Raw genomic sequence first — 24,472 nt, forward strand, 5'->3', positions numbered from 1 at the left:
CTCAATATGACTAATTTTTTTTTTAAAAAAAATCCGAGTCTAGATTTTTATTAATTTTTTGTTCCAACTTAATTTTTTGAAAATTCACAAGGCTTTAATGTTATGATATTATCTTAATATCGAATTCAATTATTGTTACACTTTAAAAATTGTTTGATATAATAAAAATTTATTATGATAAATGTGATATTATTTTCAAATGTTGCAATTTAATTTGTTTTAATTTTTAAAAAAATGTTAACAATTTATTTATTTTATTTTGATAATTCAACTCTTTAATTCGGGGTGGATGGATGAGGATCAAATGCCATGTCAGCTATTGTCCCACTAAATCTTGGCTCCGAAAAACGACATCGCTTTGACCGAAGACGTTTCTCTCCTAAACCTCCAACTGTTTTGAACAAGGTACAACAGCCTCCATTTTTTCTCTCCCATATTTCGATACAAACAAGAAGCCTTCCGAATACTCCAAATTTATCGGCGATTTCTCCAAATTCTCGCTCAATTTATACCCATCCTTCTCTCAAAATTTCTCTATCTCTCTCAAAATTTTTGGTTGCGGCATGGCGCAAGTTGTAGCGACGCGGTTGATCCACGGTGCATTTGCTCCCAGTCCAAGCTCTGGATCCGTACAAAGCAGATATGACAAGCTCAAGCCGTATTCTGGCTTTGGTTTGAAGGTTTTGGCTCAACCTGAGAAGAGCAGCCTCCGTGGAGCCATCCACGTCAGCGTGCCGCTATCTGCTCTCAGATCTTCGCGTGCCGAACCAGAAGTCATTCCAGTGACTCCTGAAGATGTTGTCAAGGTTTTGTACATTTAATTTGATTTCTTTTGTTTATAATTTTGATTTTCAAAATGTGTTGGGCTGCTGAATGCGTGTTTCTAGATTTGTTTGCTTCTGTTTTTTGTTGGATACTACTGAGCTTTCACGCACATTTCTTTTTGAAGCATGTATGAGACATGGGTTGTAATGATGGCGAGAATCAATTTCTTTCCAGATTCTACATTTAAGAATCGGGGCATTAATGCTACTGCGTTTAAAGCAGAAATTACCGTTATAGTTTCTCTGCATTGCGACTTTATTTCTTAATGTAATAATTGCTTGTTACCCTTTGACCTTGATAATAATTCCAGGTGAAGAAGCTGATTTTGTAGTACCATGGTTAGGCCAAGTTGGCTGGATGCATTTGAGATTAGATATTTTAAAATAAAAAAGGATTTTTTAAGCTCGAAGGAAGATTTCCCATCCTCATCTTTGTGATGCACAAGACCCATCATGAGGCTAGGCATGACTTCAATTTTTTTAGGGAACTTTCCCACGTTATGTCTGAAACTTGACAGTTACTCATGTTATTTCTTAATGTGGAGTCTCTTTGAACCTTTGACCCATAAAAGAAAAATGTATTAAATGATAAAACTTGAGGTTTATCACAGATTAATTTATCGTTCTTGTTGCATATCTATTGACCAGGTAGCAGATAAAAATCAGTATATGCAGGAGATTCAGCAACTTGAGAACACATCAATTGGTATGTGGTCTAAACCTATGGTCAGGCGCAAGACAAAGATCGTTTGCACAATTGGTCCCTCTACCGACACGAAGGAAATGATATGGAAACTGGCCGAGGCTGGAATGAATGTTGCTCGCCTTAATATGTCTCATGGTGACCATGCATCTCACCAGAAGGTCATAGACTTGGTCAAGGAATATAATGCCCATGCAAAAGACAATGTTATCGCCATCATGCTTGACACCAAGGCAAGGCTTTCATGCTATGGTTCATAGGCATTTTCTTATTGTTGTGGTAGTAGTTATCAGGATTCAAGTCGGCCAATCCTTTATTATACCTCCAGTCAAATTAATCACCATTGGTTATTTTTCATCAACTGAAGCTTTCAAATAAAAAAAAGATGTTCTTGTCTAAGTGGCATCACCATGTCTGGTGGTGATGTTATGCATTTGAAAGTTCTATTTGCTTTTAGACCTAGAATTAATACATTTTTGAGTGTAGCAATGGACTAGATTAGGTTTTAGCGCTTTCTATTCTGTGCTCAAGCACAATTAATAGCTGTTCAACTGAGAGCTCTTAGTTATTCTGAAGCAGTTGGACATGGCGATTAAAATGTGAGGCATGTCCATTTCTGAAAGAAACGACCATTAATTTATAGTCGATGATATTATAGTTCTCCCCTCTTGGCATATCAGTTCTGAAGGAGGTCTGGTACAAAGTACAACAATGGTAGTAGTATGCCATCTAAAGGGAAATATTTTGAAATATTCTTTACGAGAGTAACAACTGTATCACGATTTTTATATGTTAACATTTGTTTCCTCACGTTTTTATGTGAATATTACAGGGTCCTGAGGTCAGAAGTGGCGATTTACCCCAACCAATTGAATTAAACAGTGGTCAAGAATTTACTTTCACAATTCGTAGAGGAGTGGGCACCACAGACTGTGTCAGTGTCAACTATGATGATTTTGTAAATGATGTAGAAGTGGGAGACATGCTTCTTGTTGATGGTATAATGCTTTGGATTTTTTTTTATTACAAATTGGGGGAGGTGGTTTTTTTTGTCACCAAGGTTTGAACCTTGACCTCTCCCATGATGGGTGTCAGGGGTACCCTATTTACCTATAGAAACTTTCTTGTCATAAACACATTTGGGTGTCAGGGGCACCCTATTTACCTATTAATTCTGTTTTCTTGTGGTGGTGGTGGTGTGCTGCTGTTATTAAACTTGACCAATACATGATTATTAAATTGGGTAAAATTTTGTTGTATCCATTTTGAGGCATTCTTGATGTTGCTTATATCCTCACTGCAATGTTGACTATCTGTTGATCCTGTAGGTGGTATGATGTCATTAACTGTAAAATCCAAGACTGAGGACTCGGTGAAATGTGAAGTAGTTGACGGAGGAGAGCTCAAATCCCGAAGGCATCTTAATGTTAGGGGGAAAAGTGCAACATTGCCATCCATTACTGGTCTGACTCTCAGCAATCAAATATTCAGCGTTCATGTTCAATAATCATGCTGGGTGTAGCATTTTGCTTTGACCACTGGAGCATTTTTGTTTCATTTTTCTTTTTCTGGTTGATTATTGTGATGACCTTATGGCACTAACTTGCACAGAAAAGGACTGGGACGACATCAAATTTGGAGTCGACAATAAAGTTGATTTCTATGCAGTTTCCTTTGTCAAGAATGCTGCTGTGGTGCATGAATTGAAGAATTACCTGAAAGGTTAATTCCAAGCTCTGTGCAGCTTACAAAAGCTATTTTATGCCTGTTGACTTAATTGATGTATTTTTAACGTTATGTTTCATAACTTTTACTATGCAGATTGTGGTGCTGACATTCATGTCATTGTAAAAATTGAAAGTGCAGATTCCATTCTGAATCTGCATTCAATCATAACTGCATCTGATGGGGTGAGAAATTGAATTTTTAATCACATATTTGATAGAAAACTGTTGCTACGTTTCAATCACTTGAAGTCTCAAGGAAAAACAAACCTCGATGCCAAAAAAGTTAATTTGTAGCTGGGTGATTTTCATATTTAAGTCTTGATTAATTAGAAGATTCAGTTGATCCTTATGGCATTAACTGGTTCATATTTTCTGAAAGTGCATTCACAGAACAATTTATAAAGAATAATGGGGGCTCACCTAGATGTGTGTAGGATTTCTAGTCTCCTATTGGTAAGCTACATGGAAACCACTGAAACAGCAGGTAGAATGTTGAGGCCGTACTTGTTTGGAGCAAAATCAACTATTAGTCGTGTTTTCAAATCATCTCTACCCAATTTGTTGAGTATTTACCTGGCCCAGCAAGCTGATAGCCCTTTCTGTTTTCTTTATCAGGCTATGGTTGCCAGAGGGGATCTTGGTGCAGAGTTGCCAATCGAAGAGGTTCCTCTATTGCAGGTAATAAGGTCAATTTATGTCTTCTCAGTCTGCTTTGCTAAGTGGAGTGGACTGGGGACATTGATGGTTGCATTTTAATATACCGCTAACGTTATCAAACACAAATAACATGTTACGAGGTAAATTTATTCCGTGAAGGAAGAGATTATAAGGATATGTCGCAGCATGGGAAAAGCGGTCATAGTGGCTACAAATATGCTCGAGAGCATGATAGTTCATCCCACACCTACCCGAGCAGAGGTATCAGATATTGCCATTGCTGTTAGAGAAGGCGCTGATGCAGTAATGCTTTCTGGAGAAACTGCACATGGGAAGTAAGTAGTGATCGTTTATTTGATTTTGGCATTATATAATTATCCCTTTCTTATGTATTCTTGTGTAATACGTACCATTCTTGTGTAATACGTACCATAACAATTATACCTTTACTGATTTTTATTTCACATCTATTGAAGGTTTCCTCTGAAGGCTGTGAAGGTCATGCACACGGTCTCTTTGAGGACTGAAGCTACCATTGTTGGTACACAAACTCCCCCAAATCTGGGCCAAGCCTTCAAGGTCAGGGCAACTTTTTGGTTCGAAAATTTACAGCCTCGTGCCATTTGATGCATCTGCACTCACACCTAGTGCCACTAAAATTCACTGTTTACTTGTGTTCCTGCAGAATCATATGAGCGAAATGTTTGCGTTCCATGCCACAATGATGTCAAACACTCTTGGAACTTCCATTGTTGTCTTCACCAGAACCGGGTTCATGGCAATTCTGTTGAGCCATTATCGTCCTTCCGGCACAATATTTGCTTTTACAAATGAGTGAGTGCTTGAATTTCATGCAACATTTTCTTTTTCAAAAGAAAAAAATGTTTAAAAACATTAGATTATACTGTGGTGGCTCAAGTGTCAAAGCAATTACATCATTCTTATAAAAAAAAATCTTAATAAAAATTAAACTAGCAAGCCTTATCTAATAACTTGACGAAGAATGAATATCCTGAAAGTAGATGAACATATTACACTGGTGTTTCAGTTCATCTGTCTTTTGAAAAGTCGGTCACTGATGGATTTTTATCATGTCATTGTGTAACAGGAAGAGAATACAGCAGAGACTGGCATTGTACCAGGGCATTTGCCCCATATACATGGAGTTTTCTGCTGATGCTGACGAGACATTTGCCGATGCATTGGCTTTGTTAAAGGTAAAATTTGTTATGTTTAACATCCGACTATCATCTAGTCATTTGTGCTAGTCAAGCTATGGCCGAGTATGGTCCCGGTTGCTTTCAATGTCTTTAAAAACACTCTAGATAAATATCAAAAGGTTGTACACTTGTACTATAAATAATGGAGTCGAGACTGTCATGCAATATATCACGTGAAGATTAAAGCTACTATATTCTTCTAAGATTGACTTCTTGTCAACTTGTAGAATCAAGGAATGGTGAAAGAGGGGGAGCCTGTCGCTCTAGTCCAAAGTGGCAGGCAACCCATTTGGAGGTTCCAATCGACTCATAATATTCAGGTCCGGAAAGTGTAGACGGCAAAGGATTCGGAGATGTATACCTGCGTTAATATGTTGGTTGGTAAATCGATCCTCGGGCTAATAGACATTGCTGCAATAACGTTAACTTATTCAGTTTGTTCTGCTGTTTTTTCACCCTCGATGTTTAACCTTCTCCTCGTGCGTTTGCCTTTTTTATTTTTGAAACATGAATTTGTTGATAATGTATTGTAATGAGTTTATTGAGTCTGGAACATTTTTAGTTAGAGCGGCAGAGTTCAGTCAGTCCGTGAGGGTATGTTTGTTATATTTTTAAAATATATTTTTTTATTTTTTAAAAAAGAAAAAGTCGAATTGAATATATATTTCGATTTTCAATATATTTCCAATCAAAATAATTGATTGGAAATGAAGATTTTAGTCAACGGTAAATGTGTGCTTTCAAAATTGGATTAATGACTATTTTATATTGAAAATGGATTTGATTCTATATCATCTTCTATGTGTTATATTATTGACAAAAACTTGTGTGATATGGTTTCACAGGTCGTATTTTGTGAAACGGATCTTTTATTTGAGTAATCAAACAAAATGTATTATTTTTTTATGTTAATAGTATTATTTTTTATTGTGAATATCGGAAGTGTTGATCCGTCTCATAGATAAAGATTCGTGGTGAGACTGTCTCAAAAAAAACATATTCTATGTTAATACAATGTAAATACGACATGAAAAATGATAAGATTAAAAACTACTCCCTTGTAATTTTCGAAAGTAAAAAATATGATTTTGATGTAATATAAAAATAAACCATGTTTTTCCTCATTTTATTACTATATTTCTATTAAATAAAAGTTGTACTATTTGTTGTGCTATAAATAAGAGGAAATAAATATATTTTTATTCTGAGTGACTCTAAATTTACTGTAGTTTTGTAAGGTCGTGGAAAGTAGTGGAAGGCTAACTCTTCCCATTATGTTAAAAATCATAGCACAATCAGAAAATGCTTTTAGGATCATTTCAATGATCAATCTAAAATATAAGACTTTAGCTAATTAATTTTTGATATAATGATTTTAACCTATTCAATAGGATACTTCAATTTGCCTTGAATGGTAAAAACTAGCCATTAAATTTAATTCATTTTTATTATTATTACAAGGATAATTATAAAATATACGCCGGTGCATGTTACAAGAATTTTGTTAAAGTTGAACATGGATCTATATTTCAATGAAAAATATATTCAACGTACCAAATTAAATATTACATAGAAATCTCACATTAAATTATAAAAGGCATATTAATATACTTTTTTTTGTCGATTAATATACCTTTTTATTATTAAAAAAATTAAAATTGGCTGAAAAAAACAATATTCTAATAAAAGTCAACGATTTTAACTTCAAATTCACACACTCCTAACGATTGAGCTGCTGTATCCACTCTGATCATCCCAATATTTTGACCACAGCATCACACCGCCATACTTGCGTGATCTTTTTATCAATGGCAGAATCTGCCCGATCAGCACATCCGACGGAATAAACCCGCTTCCGGCAGCCTGGGGCGCCGCAGGAAGCCCCATAAATATCCTCCGAGCATTGACAGAGCTCGTCCAGACCCTCCAAGAATTCACCAAGTTATCAATATTCCCCGAAGAGTACTGGCATGGCGGGTTATTGTAAAACTGAACCCACACAAAATCGAAACGGCTTGTATTCAAAGCAGCCCCCAACAATCTGTCGGGAAATGGGCACTGCGGCGCGCCTGTTATGTACACTTTTCTGCCATATCTGCTGTAAGATTTCAGAAATCTTACTAGATTGTCGTAATACAGCGAAGACCCCAGCTCGATATCCAAGTCTATGCCATCCAGAACGGCGTTTCCCAATGGCCTAGATGTGGAGTTTCTCCTTCCGCCGCCGAGAAAAGTTTTCCACAGGTAAACAGAGAGATTCCTGGCATCTTCTCTAGAGGATAGGGAGTAATTCCCGACACCTCCGCCGATTGAGAGAAAAACCCTTATGCCCCGCCTCTGGCAGGCGCGGATATCATCACTGACAAAGTTGCATGCGCCAGTGATAGAAGGGTCGCAGTGGCCAGCGAGGTTGAGTCGGGGGGTTTGGCCGCTGCCGAATATGTAGAGGAATGCAATGTTGACGTAGGAGAACCTTCGGGTGGCGCAGGTTTCTGCCAAGGTTCCTTCATTGCCGTTTTGACCCCAATAAACGGCGATTCCACCTCGGCGGGCTGCGGCTGTGCTTAGGAGGAAGGGTAGGAGGAGGAGCTGTGCTATGAGCAAGAGCTTTCTTGCCATTATTAGCGAGTGTTGTTGCTGAAATACTATTGGTTAGTTATAATAACGATACTGAAAGAGGTCTGCATCTTTATATAGAATTGAGGAGAAAATAAAAATAAATAAATAAAAATAATTTATTAATATTAAATTAATTTTATTAATATTTTAACAATTTTCAAATTCCCATTCATTGACATTTGACTTGGAATAAGTTGAGGTGGCGTGATGTTTAGGAAAATCTTGAAAGCCTTTTGCACTAAAAGGTCAGCTACTCCCACTCACAAATATATACATACACAAATACTTACATACATACATATACATATATATATACATATATATCAATTAGTATAATATACAATTTATTTTCTTTGGTGCGTGGAACGTGCTTTGTGTCGATTAATCAGTCATGTTACTCTCTTCCCATTCGTTTTAATATAATACATATAGATGGTATATAATATTTTTTTATTTTTTTTAAGATTAGTTCTTTGATTCCGACTGCTAAACTTGCATCACTATGTTACAATTAGACCTCTCAAGTTTATATTTTTAGGAGCAGGTCTCTTGTGATACGGTCTTACGAATCTTTATCCGTGAGACGGATCAACCCTACCGATATTCACAATAAAAAGTAATACTCTTAGCATAAAAGTAATATTTTTTCATTGATGACCCAAATAAGATATATGTCTCATAAAATACGACTCGTGAGATCGTCTCACACAAGTTTTTGCTAAAGTTAGGTAAAAAATTATTAATATATAATAGAATATGTAATAATGCATTATCATAAGTATTATCTTTAAATTGTAAACATTGATGGATCAATCGATCTATTCGAATATAATATTTCAACGTAGAAAATTATAAGACTTCAAATATTTGGTCTCTATTTTATGTTTTCAGTCATCTGACTTTGTATTTTGTTGGGTTTTAGTTCTGTTTCATCATATCATCGATCTGTCATTTAAAAATTCTGTTGTGACATTGAAAACTTAATGAGGTGGCATCGAAATTTGATGATGTATTTGTTGTCATGTCGACCAGGGGCGGAGCCAGGAATCAAAATTACCTGGGGTTGGCTCCGTCCCATATTGTATTTAATAAAATAAATAATTAAATAAAAATTTAAAATAAAAAAATTGTAAACATTGACTTCATGAAAACATAGAACAAGTGTATTTAATATTTAATACTTTCAAAAACATGGAGCTAAAACACTACTGAAGTTGTGCTCTTCGATTCTTTTTAGAATAAAACTCATTAATTATTAAATCGTTATCAATTTTTTCAACCAAATCTCGTTCGATGTCGATGGTTTTCCTTTTCTTCATTCTTGAGTTTCTTTTCTCATTGGCGCCATCTACAACATAAAATGTCACTTTAGTTTAACTTATTATGGCTAACTGAATCAAATCAACATTACCAACACTAAATAATTGTTACTTTAATCCAATAAACCTCGTACAATTATAATTATTCCAAAACAATTGCGAAGTTAACATTTGACAATCTTAAGACATAATATATTTAAATATAAAATTTTTACAGCCTTATAAGTTCGAAAATCATATTTACATAATTCTGAATTTTTCAAAAATTCCTACAAAATTCCATAAATTTGCATTGATATTTTCTATAGCATCTAAACATCCAAATAATAAATAATCAACAATAAAAATCGACAATCCCCAATATAAAATTTGGAAATTCAAAATAATGCTCAAATAAATTCCAAAAAATTATAATACAATCAATCGGCTCAAATATAGTACTTACAATCAACAATTTAATATATATCAATTATCAGAATTCAAAAAAACCAAAATACCCAAATTTCGAAACACTAAAATCTGAAATTACCTTTAAAATTCGAAATCTAACTAAGAACAATAAGAACTAAACTGTAGAAAGTCTAACAGTAAGATTTACTCATGATTTTCGGTGAAAACAAAGACCGATTGACGACGGCTGATTTCAAGACGACAAAGAAACTTCAAACTTTTGGTATTAAAAGAAAGCTTATGCCGTTGATTTTCCGAATCTGCAATCGATTTTGAAAAATGAAGATCGATGATGAAGTTACGACCATTTGAAATAATGAAAATTGTGAAAGTTTGAGAGAAAATAATAGAGATGAGGTATGAGACAAGTGAAAAAAAAAATTAAGTTTTGGGGCTAATCAATAAAATTTTTAAAATAAACGACTAAAACACAAACTTGATAAGTTAAAAAGACAAAAAAGAAAAAGGTAAATTGTCTATTTTCCTTATACCAGATGTGGTACATGAAATTTTGTTGGGACCAAATTAAATTGTACATGGATTTCCTACTAGAAACTCAACGAATAATTATGGGATTGACCAATTCAAAGATAAAAGAAAAGAAGTGGCATAAGAAGCTCTTCATCCCAGCTTAAATACTAAGTCAACGTTATCTACAGAATTCATATATATTAATTTTGAGGAATTAATAAACTTTTCAAATTAAAATTATTTATAGTTTTTTGACATATTCTTTGATTTGAAATCAAAGCAACATCAATCGTGGTTTGATTTTTGGATTAAGCAAATTCTAAAACATATAAAATAATTTATTTATAATTTTTATTAATTAAACCATATAAATTGAACTATAATATAAGAAAACCGAACCAAAATTAAATGGCTTGATTTTTGGATTAAGCATTTGAAAAATAAAAAGCGAACGTGGCTACTCTACCCTTCTCATGTATTTGATATAATTGATTAAGATTATGATAGATTCGTGATATTGTCGAGATTATTATATTCATTTTGTTTAATAATATCCTTGGAGAGGATAGATGATATTTGATTAATTTTTTTCCTTACAATATCTTCAAGTTTTAAATAATTAGAAAATTAAAAAATCAGTAACATTTAAATATAATTTATAATATTAATAAATTCAATTTTTGTATTATCATTAGTAATTACTATATTCAACAATAATTTTATTATTATTATTATTAACCTTTTTTAATAACAAATCATTTGGATGTTCTTTTATTTATATTTATTTGCATTTTTGCACCGTTAATGTATTTCTATTTCAACTGAATTTGAGGAGGCAAGTTCGGTGCAAGGAAAAAGAAATAAATTTTTTATTGGTTGGCAAGTTTAGATGGGGAATGAGTCTCACGTGAGACCGTCTCACGGATCTTAATCTGTGAGACGGGTCAACCCTACCCATATTCACAATAAAAAGTAATACTCTTAGCATAAAAATTTATATCTTTTCATGGATAACCCAAATAAGAGACTCGTCTTACAAATACGACCCGTGAGACCGTCTCACACAAATTTTTGCATCAGACGGGTTGATCATATTTATTTTTATAATATATAATATGTAATATTTTTGAAATAAAAATTAATATTTTTTACATGTGACCAAAATAGAAAGTTAATATCAAAAAAATAACTCATGAGTCGGTCTAACAATTTTTTTTTTAATTAATACTAAGGGACAATTAAATGAATGAGAATGCAAGGAAGTTGATTCTAACTTCAGGGAATCGAAAGAAATTTATCCTATAAATTTACTTTTTAGAAGATTAAAAATTACGATATTAAATATGATATATTTATTTAATTTTCTCTAAAAAGACGTTTGGATATAACGTAAAAAAGAGATTTTGGCTTGTACAAGTTGAGGTGGCCTGCCATTGAAATCTGTTAATTGACCAGTTTTTTTTTTTTTAATGCTTAAAAAGCATACTAAAATAGATTTAAGTGGTGTCAAATATTATTGAAAAACAGTATTTTAAAATATGAAAATTACTATATTTATATTAAAATATTGCATCATAATATTAGAAAGAAACCCTATGATTGGTCCACGTCAAAATGTTATTTCCGATTAAATTAGGCAAAAACATGTCATACTCACGATATGATTGGTCCACGTCATCCTAACTGCACCCCGTTTCCTATATATACTTGCCACCTTCCCTCGTGAACTTGGATTATCATTAGGATTCTTCTTCAAAAGAAAAGCAAAGCATTAGGATTCCACTCTATATCAGCAACTCTCCCACGCAGAAAGCAGAACCGGACTTTAGTTACAATTGATTTTTGCCAAGTTGTTCGGCGATGGCTTGTGAGTTGAGGAGACACGCTTCTGCATTTTTCTTCGTGATCGCTTTACTCGGTAAGCTTTTCTTATGTATTTTGATATATAGAGAGTTTCGAACTGGTGTTCTTGATTTTTCTACGCTTTTCTGTTCCTGAGACGTGCATGGGTTGTGGAACGATGACAATATTGAATGAAAGTGTTTTTTTATTGCTCTAATTGGCAGGAAGTTTATTTGCATTTGCCGTAGCAAACGAGGACAGTTCTCCCAAAGTGGGAACGGTTATCGGCATAGATCTTGGTACGACTTATTCGTGTGTTGGTGTTTACAAGAATGGACATTTTGAGATTATAGCGAACGACCAAGGTAACCGCATCACCCCTTCATGGGTTGGCTTCACCGACAACGAAAGGTTGATTGGAGAAGCGGCGAAGAATCAGGCACCCAGTAATCCTGAGAGGACTATCTTTGATGTCAAGAGGCTTATTGGAAGAAAGTAATATTTTGTTTCTTTTTTTTTAATGATTTCTGATAATGCTGTACTAAATATTATTGTGACTGATCATTATATACATGAACTCCTTGTTGAATCTTGATAGGTTTGACGACAAAGAAGTTCAGAGCGATATGAAACTTGTTCCTTACAAGATTGTCAACAGGGATGGAAAACCTTACGTACAGGTTGTCAAAAATGGTGAGAACAAGGTGTTCAGTCCTGAGGAGATCAGTGCCATGGTTTTGACAAAGATGAAGGAGACAGCCGAAGCCTATCTTGGCAAGGAAATTAAGGATGCTGTTATCACCGTTCCTGGTACGTAAACTTTGAAGCTGTCTTATTTTGATATTAGATGGATATATATATAGCTATCATTGTGTCTTATTGAATTCTCGCCTTGTGCAGCTTACTTTAATGATGCCCAGAGACAGGCCACTAAAGACGCCGGAACGATTGCTGGATTGAATGTTGTAAGGATTATTAATGAACCAACAGCTGCAGCAATGGCATATGGTTTGGACAAGAAAGGCGAAGAAAAGAACATTCTTGTCTTTGACCTTGGTGGCGGAACATTCGATGTTAGCATCTTGACTATTGATAATGGTGTTTTTGAGGTGCTTTCAACTAATGGAGATACTCATTTGGGAGGTAAGAGTACTACTGATTGCGATTATTCGATCTCTTCATCGCTCTGTTGTTTTCGTTTAATAATTGTAGTCACCATCTTTGTTTTTCATGTTCATTATTTCAGGAGAGGATTTTGATCACAGGATTATGGAGTACTTCGTTAAGTTGATAAAAAAGAAGCATGGGAAGGACATTAGTAAGGATAACAGAGCAATGGGAAAGTTAAGGAGAGAAAGTGAGCGTGCTAAGAGGGCTTTGAGCAATCAGCACCAAGTCCGTGTAGAGATCGAGTCCCTCTTTGATGGCATGGATTTCTCCGAACCACTTACGAGAGCTCGTTTCGAGGAATTGAACAACGATTTGTTCAAAAAGACCATGGGCCCTGTCAAGAAGGCCCTGGCGGATGCTGGTTTGGGAAAGCACCAGATTGATGAAATCGTTCTCGTGGGTGGTAGCACCAGGATTCCAAAGATTCAACAGCTTTTGAAAGAATACTTCGACGGGAAGGAACCAAATAAGGGCGTGAACCCAGACGAGGCGGTTGCATTTGGTGCCGCATGTTCAAGGAGGAATCATCAGTGGAGAGGGAGGTGAAAAGACCAAAGGTACGTAATGACTTTCTTGATATTTAGAATCAATCGGTTGTGTGTATGCATGGGATCTCTAATTAATTGTTGCTAACTCAGATGTTCTTCTTTTGGACGTGGCTCCGCTTACCCTCGGTATCGAAACTGTCGGAGGAGTGATGTCCAAATTGATTCCAAGAAACACTCGCATCCCAACCGAGAGATCTCAGGTTTTCACCACGTCCCAGGACAAACAGACCACTGTCTCCATTCAGGTCCGTACGTAATTCTTGAAATCTATCTATATTAAGAAGGTTGTATAATGATGACGTCTTCGTTCTTGTTTGATATAATACATACAGGTCTTTGAGGGTGAAAGAAGTATGACCAAGGACTGTAAATTACTTGGAAGTTTTGATCTCACCGGACTAGCTCCTGCCCCAAGGTTTGTATTAATAGCCGATCGATGTTCCATCTGTTAATTATGAAACATTAATTATTACTTTTTTGTTTGATTTCGATAGAGGAACTCCTCAGATTAAAGTAACATTCGCGATAGATGTCAGTGGCATTCTAAATGTCAAAGCCGAAGATATGGCCGCCGGTCGTTCCGCAAAGATCACAATCACCAATGACAAAGGCCGTATGTCTGAAGAAGAGATCGAGCGTAAGGTGAAGGAGGCGGAGGAGTTCGCGGAGGAAGACAGGAAGGTCAAAGAGAGAATCGACGCCCGGAACGGCCTGGAGTCGTACCTGTACAACATGAGGAATCAGATAGACGACAAGGACAAACTGGCGGAGAAGTTAGATCCCGACGAGAAGGAGAAAATCGAGGCCGTAACAAAGGAGGCCCTCCAGTGGATGGACGACAGTCAGGACGCAGAGAAGGAGGATTACGACGAGAAGCTGAAAGATGTGGAGTCCGTCTGCAATCCAATCATCACCGCCGTTTATCAAGCGATCTGATGGCGGCGCTGCAGAGGAGGAAGACGTAGCCCATGATGAACTGTGAAAAGTTCTTAAATTTTCTTGTTGCTTTGATAAGTATCAATAAACTTTTACAATATAGATATTATCTAGTTTATGAACAAAATTTTTTGTTACTTATTATGGATTTAAATTTTATTTAATTCCATTTCTTTTATATTAATATTAATATATTTTAAAAAATTATGAACACATATATAATATTAATCATAATAAATTAAATATATTAAAGTTTTATAAAGTTTAGACTAATTGTAAATATTTTAACATATTTTTTTATTTTATTTTCATGGACAAATAATTACCTTGTTTTTTTTTTGTTAGATATAGTATCAATAACAAAATTGATATATTTTTACATAACTGTTTTTACTAAAAATGAATGAAATTATTTCACGTTTAATAATTTTTTAATAATGAAAATTATTATTACATATTTTTTAAAATATTAATTAATTAAATATATATGTTGAATTTATTTGAATAATTGAAGTTTAATTATAATAAATTTGGAATTGATAAGTAAAAATATTTATATTAATATATAAAAATATTTTAAATAAATAAAAGTTTTTCATGTTCAACTGTTGATTCAAAAAAAAGTAAAAAAAAAAATCACAATCATAATGTTCAATGAAAATTTTTTACATTTTAATAAATGTCCCGTAAAATAAATCTACAAAATTATGTGATATTTTCCAAAAATCAGTAGAAATCTATCAATTCTGCAAAATTCAGTTATTTTAAAAAATTCAGCAAACTTTTGCAGCGAATACACCTCACAAAATTAGAATAAATTATTTGAAAATACTTGTGTTGAGCAAATATATATATTTTTTCTTTGCTACAATTTCAAATTTCACTATCCAACAGCCAACCTAGAAATTTAAAATCCAAACAATTCAAATTCTTTTATTTGAAATCCTCCCACAAATCCAAATATAAACGCAACCTATTGTAATTGATTAGAAATTTGTGAACATGGTGAATGATGAGTTGCCATTGTAATCAACAAAAACATGCAGAAATATACCTTTAAAATCTTTATTCTCTAATTAACAAGTCAAATTGAGAATTAAAAAAAAAAAAGCAATACAAAATATTTATGCACAAACATGGAAATAATTAAGTTAAACACGCATATGAAAATTTCCGGATTTGGGCATTTCATTTTGTCTCTTAATGCGAAAATTGCGTCAAATATCCATATAAAATTCCTATTAAACTAATTATATCCCATCAGTAGTAATAGATTTGATTATTTTAGTCCTTTTTTAATAAATTTTTTTTGAAGATGCATACCACTATTTCTTTGAGAAAATTGTGTCAATTAAATACTTATCAGCGTTTTTTTTTTTGTTTTTTTAATTAATTTTTTCGCTTTCAATATAAGATTTTAAGGAAATGATTATGAGAAATTTTGATTTATAGTAAAAGATGGACATTTTTGGGAATTAATTGGCTAACATGTTAAACTTGAAATTCTTGTTGAACTAATACCCTTCTCCATAATGAATTTGAGCATCTCTTATATTTTGTTTTGAGTATGCACCCATATATCTATGATTGTGATGGCACCCCAAAAATGTCAGTTTTCCACAATTGTTTACTTTAAATTCTATGTTGAATGCAAAAAAAAAGTGGAAAACACGAAAAAATATTGATGAGTATTTGACATAATTTTCTCTTACTGACAGGGGTTAACACGAAAAAAATACAAGAGAAAGACTGAAATGTTCAAATCCATTGCAGAGTGCCGTGGTATTAAATTAACGAGAATTTCACAGGGTATTTGACACTAGTTTTTACGTAAGAGAAAATAAAATGCTCAAATCCTATTACGAAGTTTATTCCCCGATCTCAAGTTTTTTCAAAATTCTATCGCCAATAAAGAATTAACTTTCTTGTATGTAAATGTGGAGAGTTCAACTGGATTTCTTTATTTATAACGTACATGCGTACAACACAGCAAAAATAATACTTCACTCGTTTCCACAATGCAGACACATGCGTACAAGACATGCATACCAACGGATTGTTTCAACCTGCACGGACAATGAACGGTCCAGATCACTCCACATGAGTGATCCGGGCCCACCTCCATCTAAAAAAATAAAAAAAAATTGACTCGTAAAAATCCGAGCCGTTGGATCGACCCTTGTGGGCAGTGTCCGCAGGGGTAGGGCAACACAACGATTACGTGCATGCATGAGATGAATGAATATCTTCCCCGTGGAAGGAACATTCTATCTCTACGACTTCCTGCTGACCTTAAGCAGAGGAAGTGAGCGATTAATGAAAACGTTGGAATAGCTAGCTAGTCATCATGGGATAAAAACGCTTTAATAGATGTCAATTGAATAAAACGTTGGAATATATTGGTCAAAATTCAGTAATAAAAAAGAATGAATATCACATTATGAAACACCGTTTCAACTTTTAGTAAAATGCATGTTGATATACTTCTGAATAAAAATACATAACTAATAAAACTTTGGAATATTTATAGGCAAAAACTTGTGTGAGACGGTCTCACGGGTCGTATTTTGTGAGACAGATCTCTTATTTGAATCATGCATGAAAAAATATTATTTTTTATGCTAAGAGTATTACTTTTTGTTGTGAATATCGATATGATTCACTTGTCTCACAGATAAAGATTCGTGACATCGTCTCACAAGACCTACTTATATAAAATATTGAGAATTTATTAAAGGTTTGTTTATTAACAATTTAAATCGTCCAAAAACCGATATTATTTAGTGAATTAAACTTTATGAAGTACAGTTTAATATTTTCGTAATTAATTGCATATTCTTTTCCAATGGACGAAAGAGGAACCATTATTATATTATTTATAACCTCTGTTTAAAAAATACAGTACTCTCACAATGTCAATCAACAGGATTACCAGTCGACTCACGCAATCATATTATTACCATCCAACTTAATGAACTTATAAGTCTATATATATATATATATATATATATATATATATATGTATGCATGCATGCATGCATATGTCGGGAGAAGGCACGAGTCCAGCGACATTTCTTTATTTATATCATACCACCACCAACGGAACATACGTGTAAGAAATTATTCAAACACTGCCCACAATAGCATTGCTATAGCTCTGCTGCAGATCAAAGTACCTGCTCCAAAGCATCACTCCTCCATAATTCGGAGAAGACTTGATAGATGGTAAGACCTGAGAAGTTAGCACGTCGGGTGGAATGTATCCTCCGCCAGCTGCTTCAGGAGACGCCGGCAGGCCCAAGAAGATCTGCCCCTCAGGCACTTCGCCGCTCCACTGGTTCCAGGTGGCCACAAGATTATCAACCCCGCCACGGTAGTCACACTGGGGATTGTTGTAAAACTGTATCCAGACATAGTCGAACAACCTCGTTTGAATTGCCTGACCTAGATAGTTATCTTGACACTGTGGAGCAGCAGATAAGTATACCTTTCTCTGTGAGCTGTAGCCTGACAGGGCCCTGGCAAGATCGTCCCAGTACAGGCCTGATCCAGCTTCAATATCGAAGTCGATGCCATCTAAAACGGCATCTCCTAGAGGCCGGGAAGTGGATTGTCCACCTAAGAAGTAGTTCCAGAGATAATCAGCAACTTGTATGGCATCATCCGCCGATGACAGGGAGTAGCTGGCTGAATCACCGCCGAGGGACAACAGTAATTTGACGCCCTGATTCTGGCAGGAACGAATGTCGTCGCTTAATCCTGTGCATGTACCCGAGGGTGGATCGCAGTGGCCAGCCAGGTTTAGGACAGGAGCCTGGCCATTGCCGAATGTGGATAAGAAGGCGATGTTCACGTATTGATAGTTGCCGGTGGCGCAGGCAGCTGAGAGTGTTCCTTCGTTGACGTTTTGGCCCCAGTATACGGCGATTCCTGATGATTTTGAGTGAACGAATAGTGAAAATGCGATGAGGATTGGTAGTAAAAGATGGAAATATGTTTGGGAATGGACTGACATTTTAAAATTATTTTTGTTGTTAATTTTTCGAATGGTTTTTCATTATCTGAAGATGGATTTTTAATGGTGAAACTTGAAAAAAGTGAGACAGATTCCGATTATTTGTGGAAAAATACGAAGGACTACATGCGTGGTCTTGACGGCAACATGAGACTAGTCAGCCATGATTTGATACTAAATAAATGACGGTCTGACAGAAATTTGGTTTTTTGGAAAATTATTTCGTTTTTTCTCCTAAAACTCTTAAATTCAACATTTTTTATGAATAAAAATATACTTTTAAATACTGCATAAATAATAAAATCTTCCACAAAGTTATGAGACAATTTTTAAGACGTACAGTTAACATATGTTTTCTATGAAAATATTACTGATAAATTTAAATTGGAACGTCAGAAAATGATATTATGGCGTTTTTGAAAAAATTAATTGTAAAGGTTTTATGGACATGGAAATCTTTTCAAGGGTTTTAAGTCATTTTTTCAAAATGTTAATTAAATTTTAAATTTCCATGTTACGTGTACAATTTAATAAGCAACGCCAAATTTCGACTCCCCATTTTCTAGTCAACTGTGGAAATAAGACTTCAAAAGACGAATACTCATTAATTTGCTTTGGAAATTTTCAGAAGGTGGGGACATCACATTTTATATGCATTTTAACTTGAGAGGTGGGCACTTTGATAAACAAATAATTCTAATTATAACTTACAATCATAATCACTTTTGGAGAATCAATATCACCTCAAGTTTTGGATTTCAATTAAATCAAGCAGAACCTAACACAAAATCTGAATTTAAAAAACACACAAAACTGATTTTTTAAAACCAAAATCCAATAATCACTGTATTTTAGTGATTGAAAACACTCACTAATTCATCCTCTCTACAAGAGCCCGGGTCCAGGTGTAACAGGCATAGAATACTTGTCAAGTGGAACTTAGCTTGTTAGATACTTCACCGTTTTCAAGACATCTTGACTTTCACAGTAACAACTTCAAGTCCTGTATAATTGTATCACATAACCAATGTGAACAGGGAAGAGTTTTCTAGACATGTATGATGTATCCCCGTCAACATACTAGAGAAATTCTGATGTTTGGAAATTAGATGGTGGCATTGTGCATACCAAATGGTATCATCTACTTGCAAGACTTATTCATCGTTAACATGAAGAGAGGTACAATTGCATGAGAGATTAATGATCACCTTAGTCTAGTTCTAGACGGCTTTCATGCAATTGTCTAATGGCAATCCGAATGTCACCACAAAGTTTCCATTATCAGCATTGCCATCGGAGTCCTCAAAATTACATTTGTAGAAAACTAGGTGCCCTGTTGTGCTGCATTATAGCTTGATCACATGTACACAGAAAGAGGGCACTCGAAAGTTACTGTAGAACGGACGTTTCTGGAGATAATGGCCTTAGAACCAATTCCACAGACAATTGATGTAGATCAATATGACAAAAAGGCAATACATATATAAAGTTACATGATAATTTTGAGCCTCAGAATCTGCACCAAAAGAAAGGGAGGATGGATGAATCATTGAAGACTTTTCTTTCTTCTTTCTTTTTCTGGCGGAATACAATTGAATTTTTTACAACAGTAACAAGGCAAAAGGGTCATTACTTACAAGAAAAATCAGATGACTGCAAAAGAAATCATCAAGCAAGATTATGATATAATGTGATCTTAGCTCTAGGTTGTCTCGCAGGACCAGTGCCTATGTTTGAGGCAAGGATTTGCGTGCCACCGTTTTCTTGCATTAATTCACCAATAATCACCACAGGAGCAAGCCCCATTCTCAAAGTGGTGAAAACGATTTGTGTCCCTAATTATGATTTCACGCTCACTAATCTGGGAAATGAACTTTATGGCAAAGTGGCAATCCTCACAGACACGTAGATTTTTTGTAACCCTGATAGGCATCCCTGGTTTGCTATTCATAATTGCAAATACAATGGCCAACTTCTCACTGTGTACCACTAGATGGTTTTCTTTATCTTCTTCCTCAACATCATGCATGGCAGTGTCGGTTTTCGGAACATAACCAGCCTCTTTCATCTTCCCCACTAGGACATCCAACTCTTCGTAGATCTTTAACGAATTAGGGTGTGATCTATCACCAGCAAGAAAAGTGTGGATCTTGTCTTGAAGCTCAACGTTACTCATACCAGGTATTTTCTTGATTCCTCTCCCTTTCATCATAGATCGAATTATTGTTACGTCTTTCCATCTCCCTGCCTTAGCATAAATATTCGATAACATTACAAAATAACCAGATTGCTGTGGAGCCAACTCGAAAAGATGATCTGCAGCTACAACTCCAATATCCATGTTATTGTAGACGTGGCAAGCACTTAATAGAGCTCCCCAAGCCCTCTCGTTTGGTTCCATTGGCATTTTCTTGATATGATTATATGCCTCATCCACTAGACCAGCACGTCCAAGTAGATCAACGATGCAAGTAGAGTGTTCTAACCTTGGAACTATCTTATATTCATCTGTCATCAATCTATAATAATATCTCCCTTCTGATAACAATCCCGCGTGGCTGCAAGCCGAAAGAATTGAGACAAAAGCTATAGAATCGGGAACAAAACCTAAGTCCTGCATTTTAGTAAATAACTCAATGGCTTGATAACCTTGGCCGCTCCTACCATAGGCAGACATCAATGAAGTCCATGATACAATGTCCTTAACGTGCATCTTATCAAACACCTCTCTCGCTTCTTGCAAACATCCACACTTGGCAAACATGTCGATTAACGCATTCTCTATAGACAAGTTTGGCAAAAGGCCCTTCGTTTTAACATATTCATGAATCCGTTTTCCTAGTGATACGGCAGAAAGATCCCCACATGCCGGTAGAATGCTAGTTATAGTAATAGCATCCGGTTCCACCCCACGAGCTTGCATTTGTGAATAAAGCCCAACAGCCTCACTAGGCATCAAATTATTTGTATACACGGCTATCATCACATTCCAAGCCACCAATTCTTCTTTGGCCATATCCATGAAAATTTTTCTCACAAACACAATATTTTCCGTGCTTGTATTAGTCACAGCAGGTGAGAGGCTAGCCATTGTACCCGAATCAGGTTTCACACCTACTGATTCCATCTCTTTACACACTTCAAGTGCATCATCAAACCTCCCATTTTGTGCGTAACCGGCAACCATAGAATTCCAAGAAACAATATCCCTACGGAGCATTTCATTAAGAACTTGCCTTGCATTCACCAGACCACCACATTTCCCATACATTGCGACGAGACCATTCCCAGTAAACAAGGTCAAATCAAGTCCCTTCTTCACAGCCGGGCAGTGAATTTGCAATCCGAACCTCAAATCATTCGACCCGGAACAAGCCTTCAGAATGCAAGGTAACGTGTAATGATCTGGCGCAACCCCTGACGAAAGTATACTCTTGTACATCAAAATCGCGTCTTTATAACAATTATTATTCACATAACTTCGGATCATGACATTACAGATAACAGTATTTCTTTCAGGAATTTTATCAAACAACTTCCGGGTCGTGTCAGGCCTACCACGAGCAGCATATGCTCTCATCAACTTTATGGCGAGCGCTGTGTCTGAGTTTAAATTAATATCGGAAACAATTCTTGAGTGGAGTTTCTTGAGGGTTTTGATATCAGGGTTCTTGTCTAACAACAGGTTTATGATATCCTTACTGTTTTTAAGGAAAGATGGCGGTTTTTGAATGGGATTCAGAACATGGCGGGAAAGCTTTGTTGGGTTCTTCAACGGTTTCATCGACTGCAAAATTTTGACATCATCACAGGAAATCTAATCTCCTCGACATGGTAGATAAAAACCTGCAGGATTAATTAACTTTGGAAGCAGCATTTTTTGTCCAAATTTAGGATTCTTAATTTTCAAAAAAATAATTTCAAAAATAATCTTCATAACTATAATAATTTATTAAAATATAATTCTTTTGTTGTTTGTTTTTCATTAAATTTAATTTTATTGTTAGTTTTGTTCATATGAGATTTTTATTTGATTAATCAATATAACAAATATTATTTAATTATTTACATATTTTGATAAATATATATGTACAATGAATTTTTTTTATATCAATCCAAAAAATATGATACAAATATTATTGAAACGCATTAGGCTTTTTATGTAATTAAATTTATGTTCTGAATAAAAAATTATCTTTAAATAATAAATTATTAATTTTTCGATTATTTAATACTTTCCTAAATTAATAAAATTTCATGATGTCAATATTATTAATGTATCTTTATTTTAATGTACTAATTAATTATGCTACATTTGATGAAACATTTTTCTTAATTCCATAACTGTCATTTCACACATATGTTCATATTTTGCCATTCATTTTACATATTCATATAATTCGATTATCTAACACCATGAACCAAACAAAATGTCTTGCATTTATTGAAATATTCGGTACAATAACGTTATAAAATTCGAAATTTTTTGTATATATTGAAATATCGAAATACTAAGATAATATATATAACATTCAAAATATATAATATTTTTTAATAATAAACTTAAATTTTAAATAATATAATATATTTTTTTCGGTATAAAATAGTATGAGTAGGTCTCAAGAGGGATGTAAACGATCTAAACCAAACCAAACAGTATCAGGCTGGAGCTTGATTTGTTTAAAATTGTTTGAGGCTCGAGCTCGATTCGAGCTTCTATTATCAGGCTTCGAGCTTGGTTTGTATTAAAATTACTGAGCTCGTTAAAAGCTCGAGCTCGGTTCGTTAAAAGCTTGTTTAGCATGTTAATCAAGCCAGGCTCGAGCTCGGCTCGTTTAGCATATTAATCAAATCAGGCTTGAGTTTGATTCATTAATTGCTCGTTTAGCATGTTTAATAAGCCTGACTTGAGCTCGTCTCGTTTTTTTAGCTCGATCAGCAAAGAATTGAGCTCGAGTTTGAGTTTGAATCGAGCTTGTTAAAAATTAAATATATCTATAAACTAATTTTAAATCAGACATAAAAATGTAAATTCATTCATAAATAACCAAAACGACATAAATAAGAGGAAAAAAATCATAAATAAGTATACTATTGAACATTCTATAATCATGTTTGCGAGCCACCTAAACGAGCCTAGCTCGAGCTCGAGCTCGAGTACGAGCCACCTAAAAGAGCCGAGCTCAAGCTCGCGAGCCTATTATCGAACATGTTGGCGAGCTCATGAGCCGAATATCCTTATGCTTGAACTTGGTTTGATTAAATTTTCGAACTCAAAATCGAGCTTGGGTTTGGTTTGATATGATTAACAAACTAACTCAAACGAGCTTTTTATCGAGCTGAGGTTCGAATAGCTCGCAAATCGTTTGGTTCATTTACATCCATGAGACCGTCTCACGGATCTCAATTTGTAAGATGGGTCAACCCTAACCATATTCACCATAAAAAGTAACACTCTTAGCATAAAAAACAATACTTTTTTCTTGGATTACCCAAATAAAAATTCGTCTCACAAAATATGACCCGTGAGCCCGTCTAACACAAATTTTTCCAAATAGTTTATAGTGATATCGTAACGAAATATTGGTATACCGTAATATTTCTGTATAATCAGTTTACTAATTATAAAATTTCGATATACCGAAATTATCAGTATGATATTGATATAAATATTTTTTAATAACATAACTTTCCATACGGTATACAATATATATTTTGATATAATAAGATATGATATAGTTTTAGTTATTGGATTGAATTAGTATTTGCAGAGGTTATAATGATGATTTTAAAATTTATATTTAAAAAATATTGTAGAATTTTGACGAAAACTAATAAGATTCCACCACTAAAAATATATAAGAAAAACATTAAATAAGTCTAGATTAGTTGTATAAATGAATCAAACCAATTTTCGAGTTTTTGGAATCGACTCGAAAAACTCGAGATTCCGTTCAATTGGAAAAATATT

General features: G+C 34.5%; 4 protein-coding genes and 1 pseudogene across 4 annotated transcripts; 2 read left to right on the plus strand and 3 right to left on the minus strand.

Annotated features, from left to right (window-relative positions):
* Nucleotides 1-359: 359 nt before the first annotated feature.
* On the plus strand, nucleotides 360-5,894 carry LOC140807420 (plastidial pyruvate kinase 2-like). The gene is made up of 12 exons (XM_073164257.1): nucleotides 360-806; nucleotides 1,473-1,760; nucleotides 2,360-2,525; nucleotides 2,856-2,990; nucleotides 3,139-3,249; nucleotides 3,349-3,437; nucleotides 3,870-3,932; nucleotides 4,071-4,246; nucleotides 4,388-4,490; nucleotides 4,597-4,745; nucleotides 5,020-5,128; nucleotides 5,359-5,894. The coding sequence occupies exons 1-12, from the start codon at nucleotides 564-566 to the stop codon at nucleotides 5,464-5,466; spliced, it is 1,740 nt and encodes a 579-aa protein (XP_073020358.1). The 5' UTR covers nucleotides 360-563; the 3' UTR covers nucleotides 5,467-5,894.
* Nucleotides 5,895-6,714: 820 nt separating this feature from the next.
* On the minus strand, nucleotides 6,715-7,772 carry LOC140807476 (hevamine-A-like). The gene has a single exon (XM_073164329.1). The coding sequence runs from the start codon at nucleotides 7,748-7,750 to the stop codon at nucleotides 6,842-6,844; it is 909 nt and encodes a 302-aa protein (XP_073020430.1). The 5' UTR covers nucleotides 7,751-7,772; the 3' UTR covers nucleotides 6,715-6,841.
* Nucleotides 7,773-11,755: 3,983 nt separating this feature from the next.
* On the plus strand, nucleotides 11,756-14,532 carry LOC140807536 (luminal-binding protein 5-like; annotated as a pseudogene).
* A 2,800-nt stretch (nucleotides 14,533-17,332) lies between these two features.
* On the minus strand, nucleotides 17,333-18,550 carry LOC140806960 (hevamine-A-like). Its single transcript, XM_073163530.1, has one exon. The coding sequence runs from the start codon at nucleotides 18,499-18,501 to the stop codon at nucleotides 17,611-17,613; it is 891 nt and encodes a 296-aa protein (XP_073019631.1). The 5' UTR covers nucleotides 18,502-18,550; the 3' UTR covers nucleotides 17,333-17,610.
* A 1,497-nt stretch (nucleotides 18,551-20,047) lies between these two features.
* On the minus strand, nucleotides 20,048-22,350 carry LOC140806956 (putative pentatricopeptide repeat-containing protein At3g49142). Its single transcript, XM_073163522.1, has one exon. It carries the CDS (start codon nucleotides 22,283-22,285, stop codon nucleotides 20,276-20,278), a length of 2,010 nt encoding a protein of 669 aa, XP_073019623.1. The 5' UTR covers nucleotides 22,286-22,350; the 3' UTR covers nucleotides 20,048-20,275.
* Nucleotides 22,351-24,472: the final 2,122 nt, after the last annotated feature.

The sequence above is a fragment of the Primulina eburnea genome, chromosome 12 (genome assembly GCF_022965805.1).
Source record: "Primulina eburnea isolate SZY01 chromosome 12, ASM2296580v1, whole genome shotgun sequence".
Taxonomy (NCBI): domain Eukaryota; kingdom Viridiplantae; phylum Streptophyta; class Magnoliopsida; order Lamiales; family Gesneriaceae; genus Primulina; species Primulina eburnea.

Coding starts and splice junctions, on each gene's coding strand:
- LOC140807420 (XM_073164257.1), top strand. CDS start 564: ATGGCGCAAGTTGTAGCGACGCGGTTGATCCACGGTGCATTTGCTCCC. Junction 1,761..2,359: donor CCATCATGCTTGACACCAAG/GCAAGGCTTTCA, acceptor TGAATATTACAG/GGTCCTGAGGTCAGAAGTGG. Junction 4,746..5,019: donor ATATTTGCTTTTACAAATGA/GTGAGTGCTTGA, acceptor ATTGTGTAACAG/GAAGAGAATACAGCAGAGAC.
- LOC140807476 (XM_073164329.1), bottom strand. CDS start 7,750: ATGGCAAGAAAGCTCTTGCTCATAGCACAGCTCCTCCTCCTACCCTTC.
- LOC140806960 (XM_073163530.1), bottom strand. CDS start 18,501: ATGTCAGTCCATTCCCAAACATATTTCCATCTTTTACTACCAATCCTC.
- LOC140806956 (XM_073163522.1), bottom strand. CDS start 22,285: ATGAAACCGTTGAAGAACCCAACAAAGCTTTCCCGCCATGTTCTGAAT.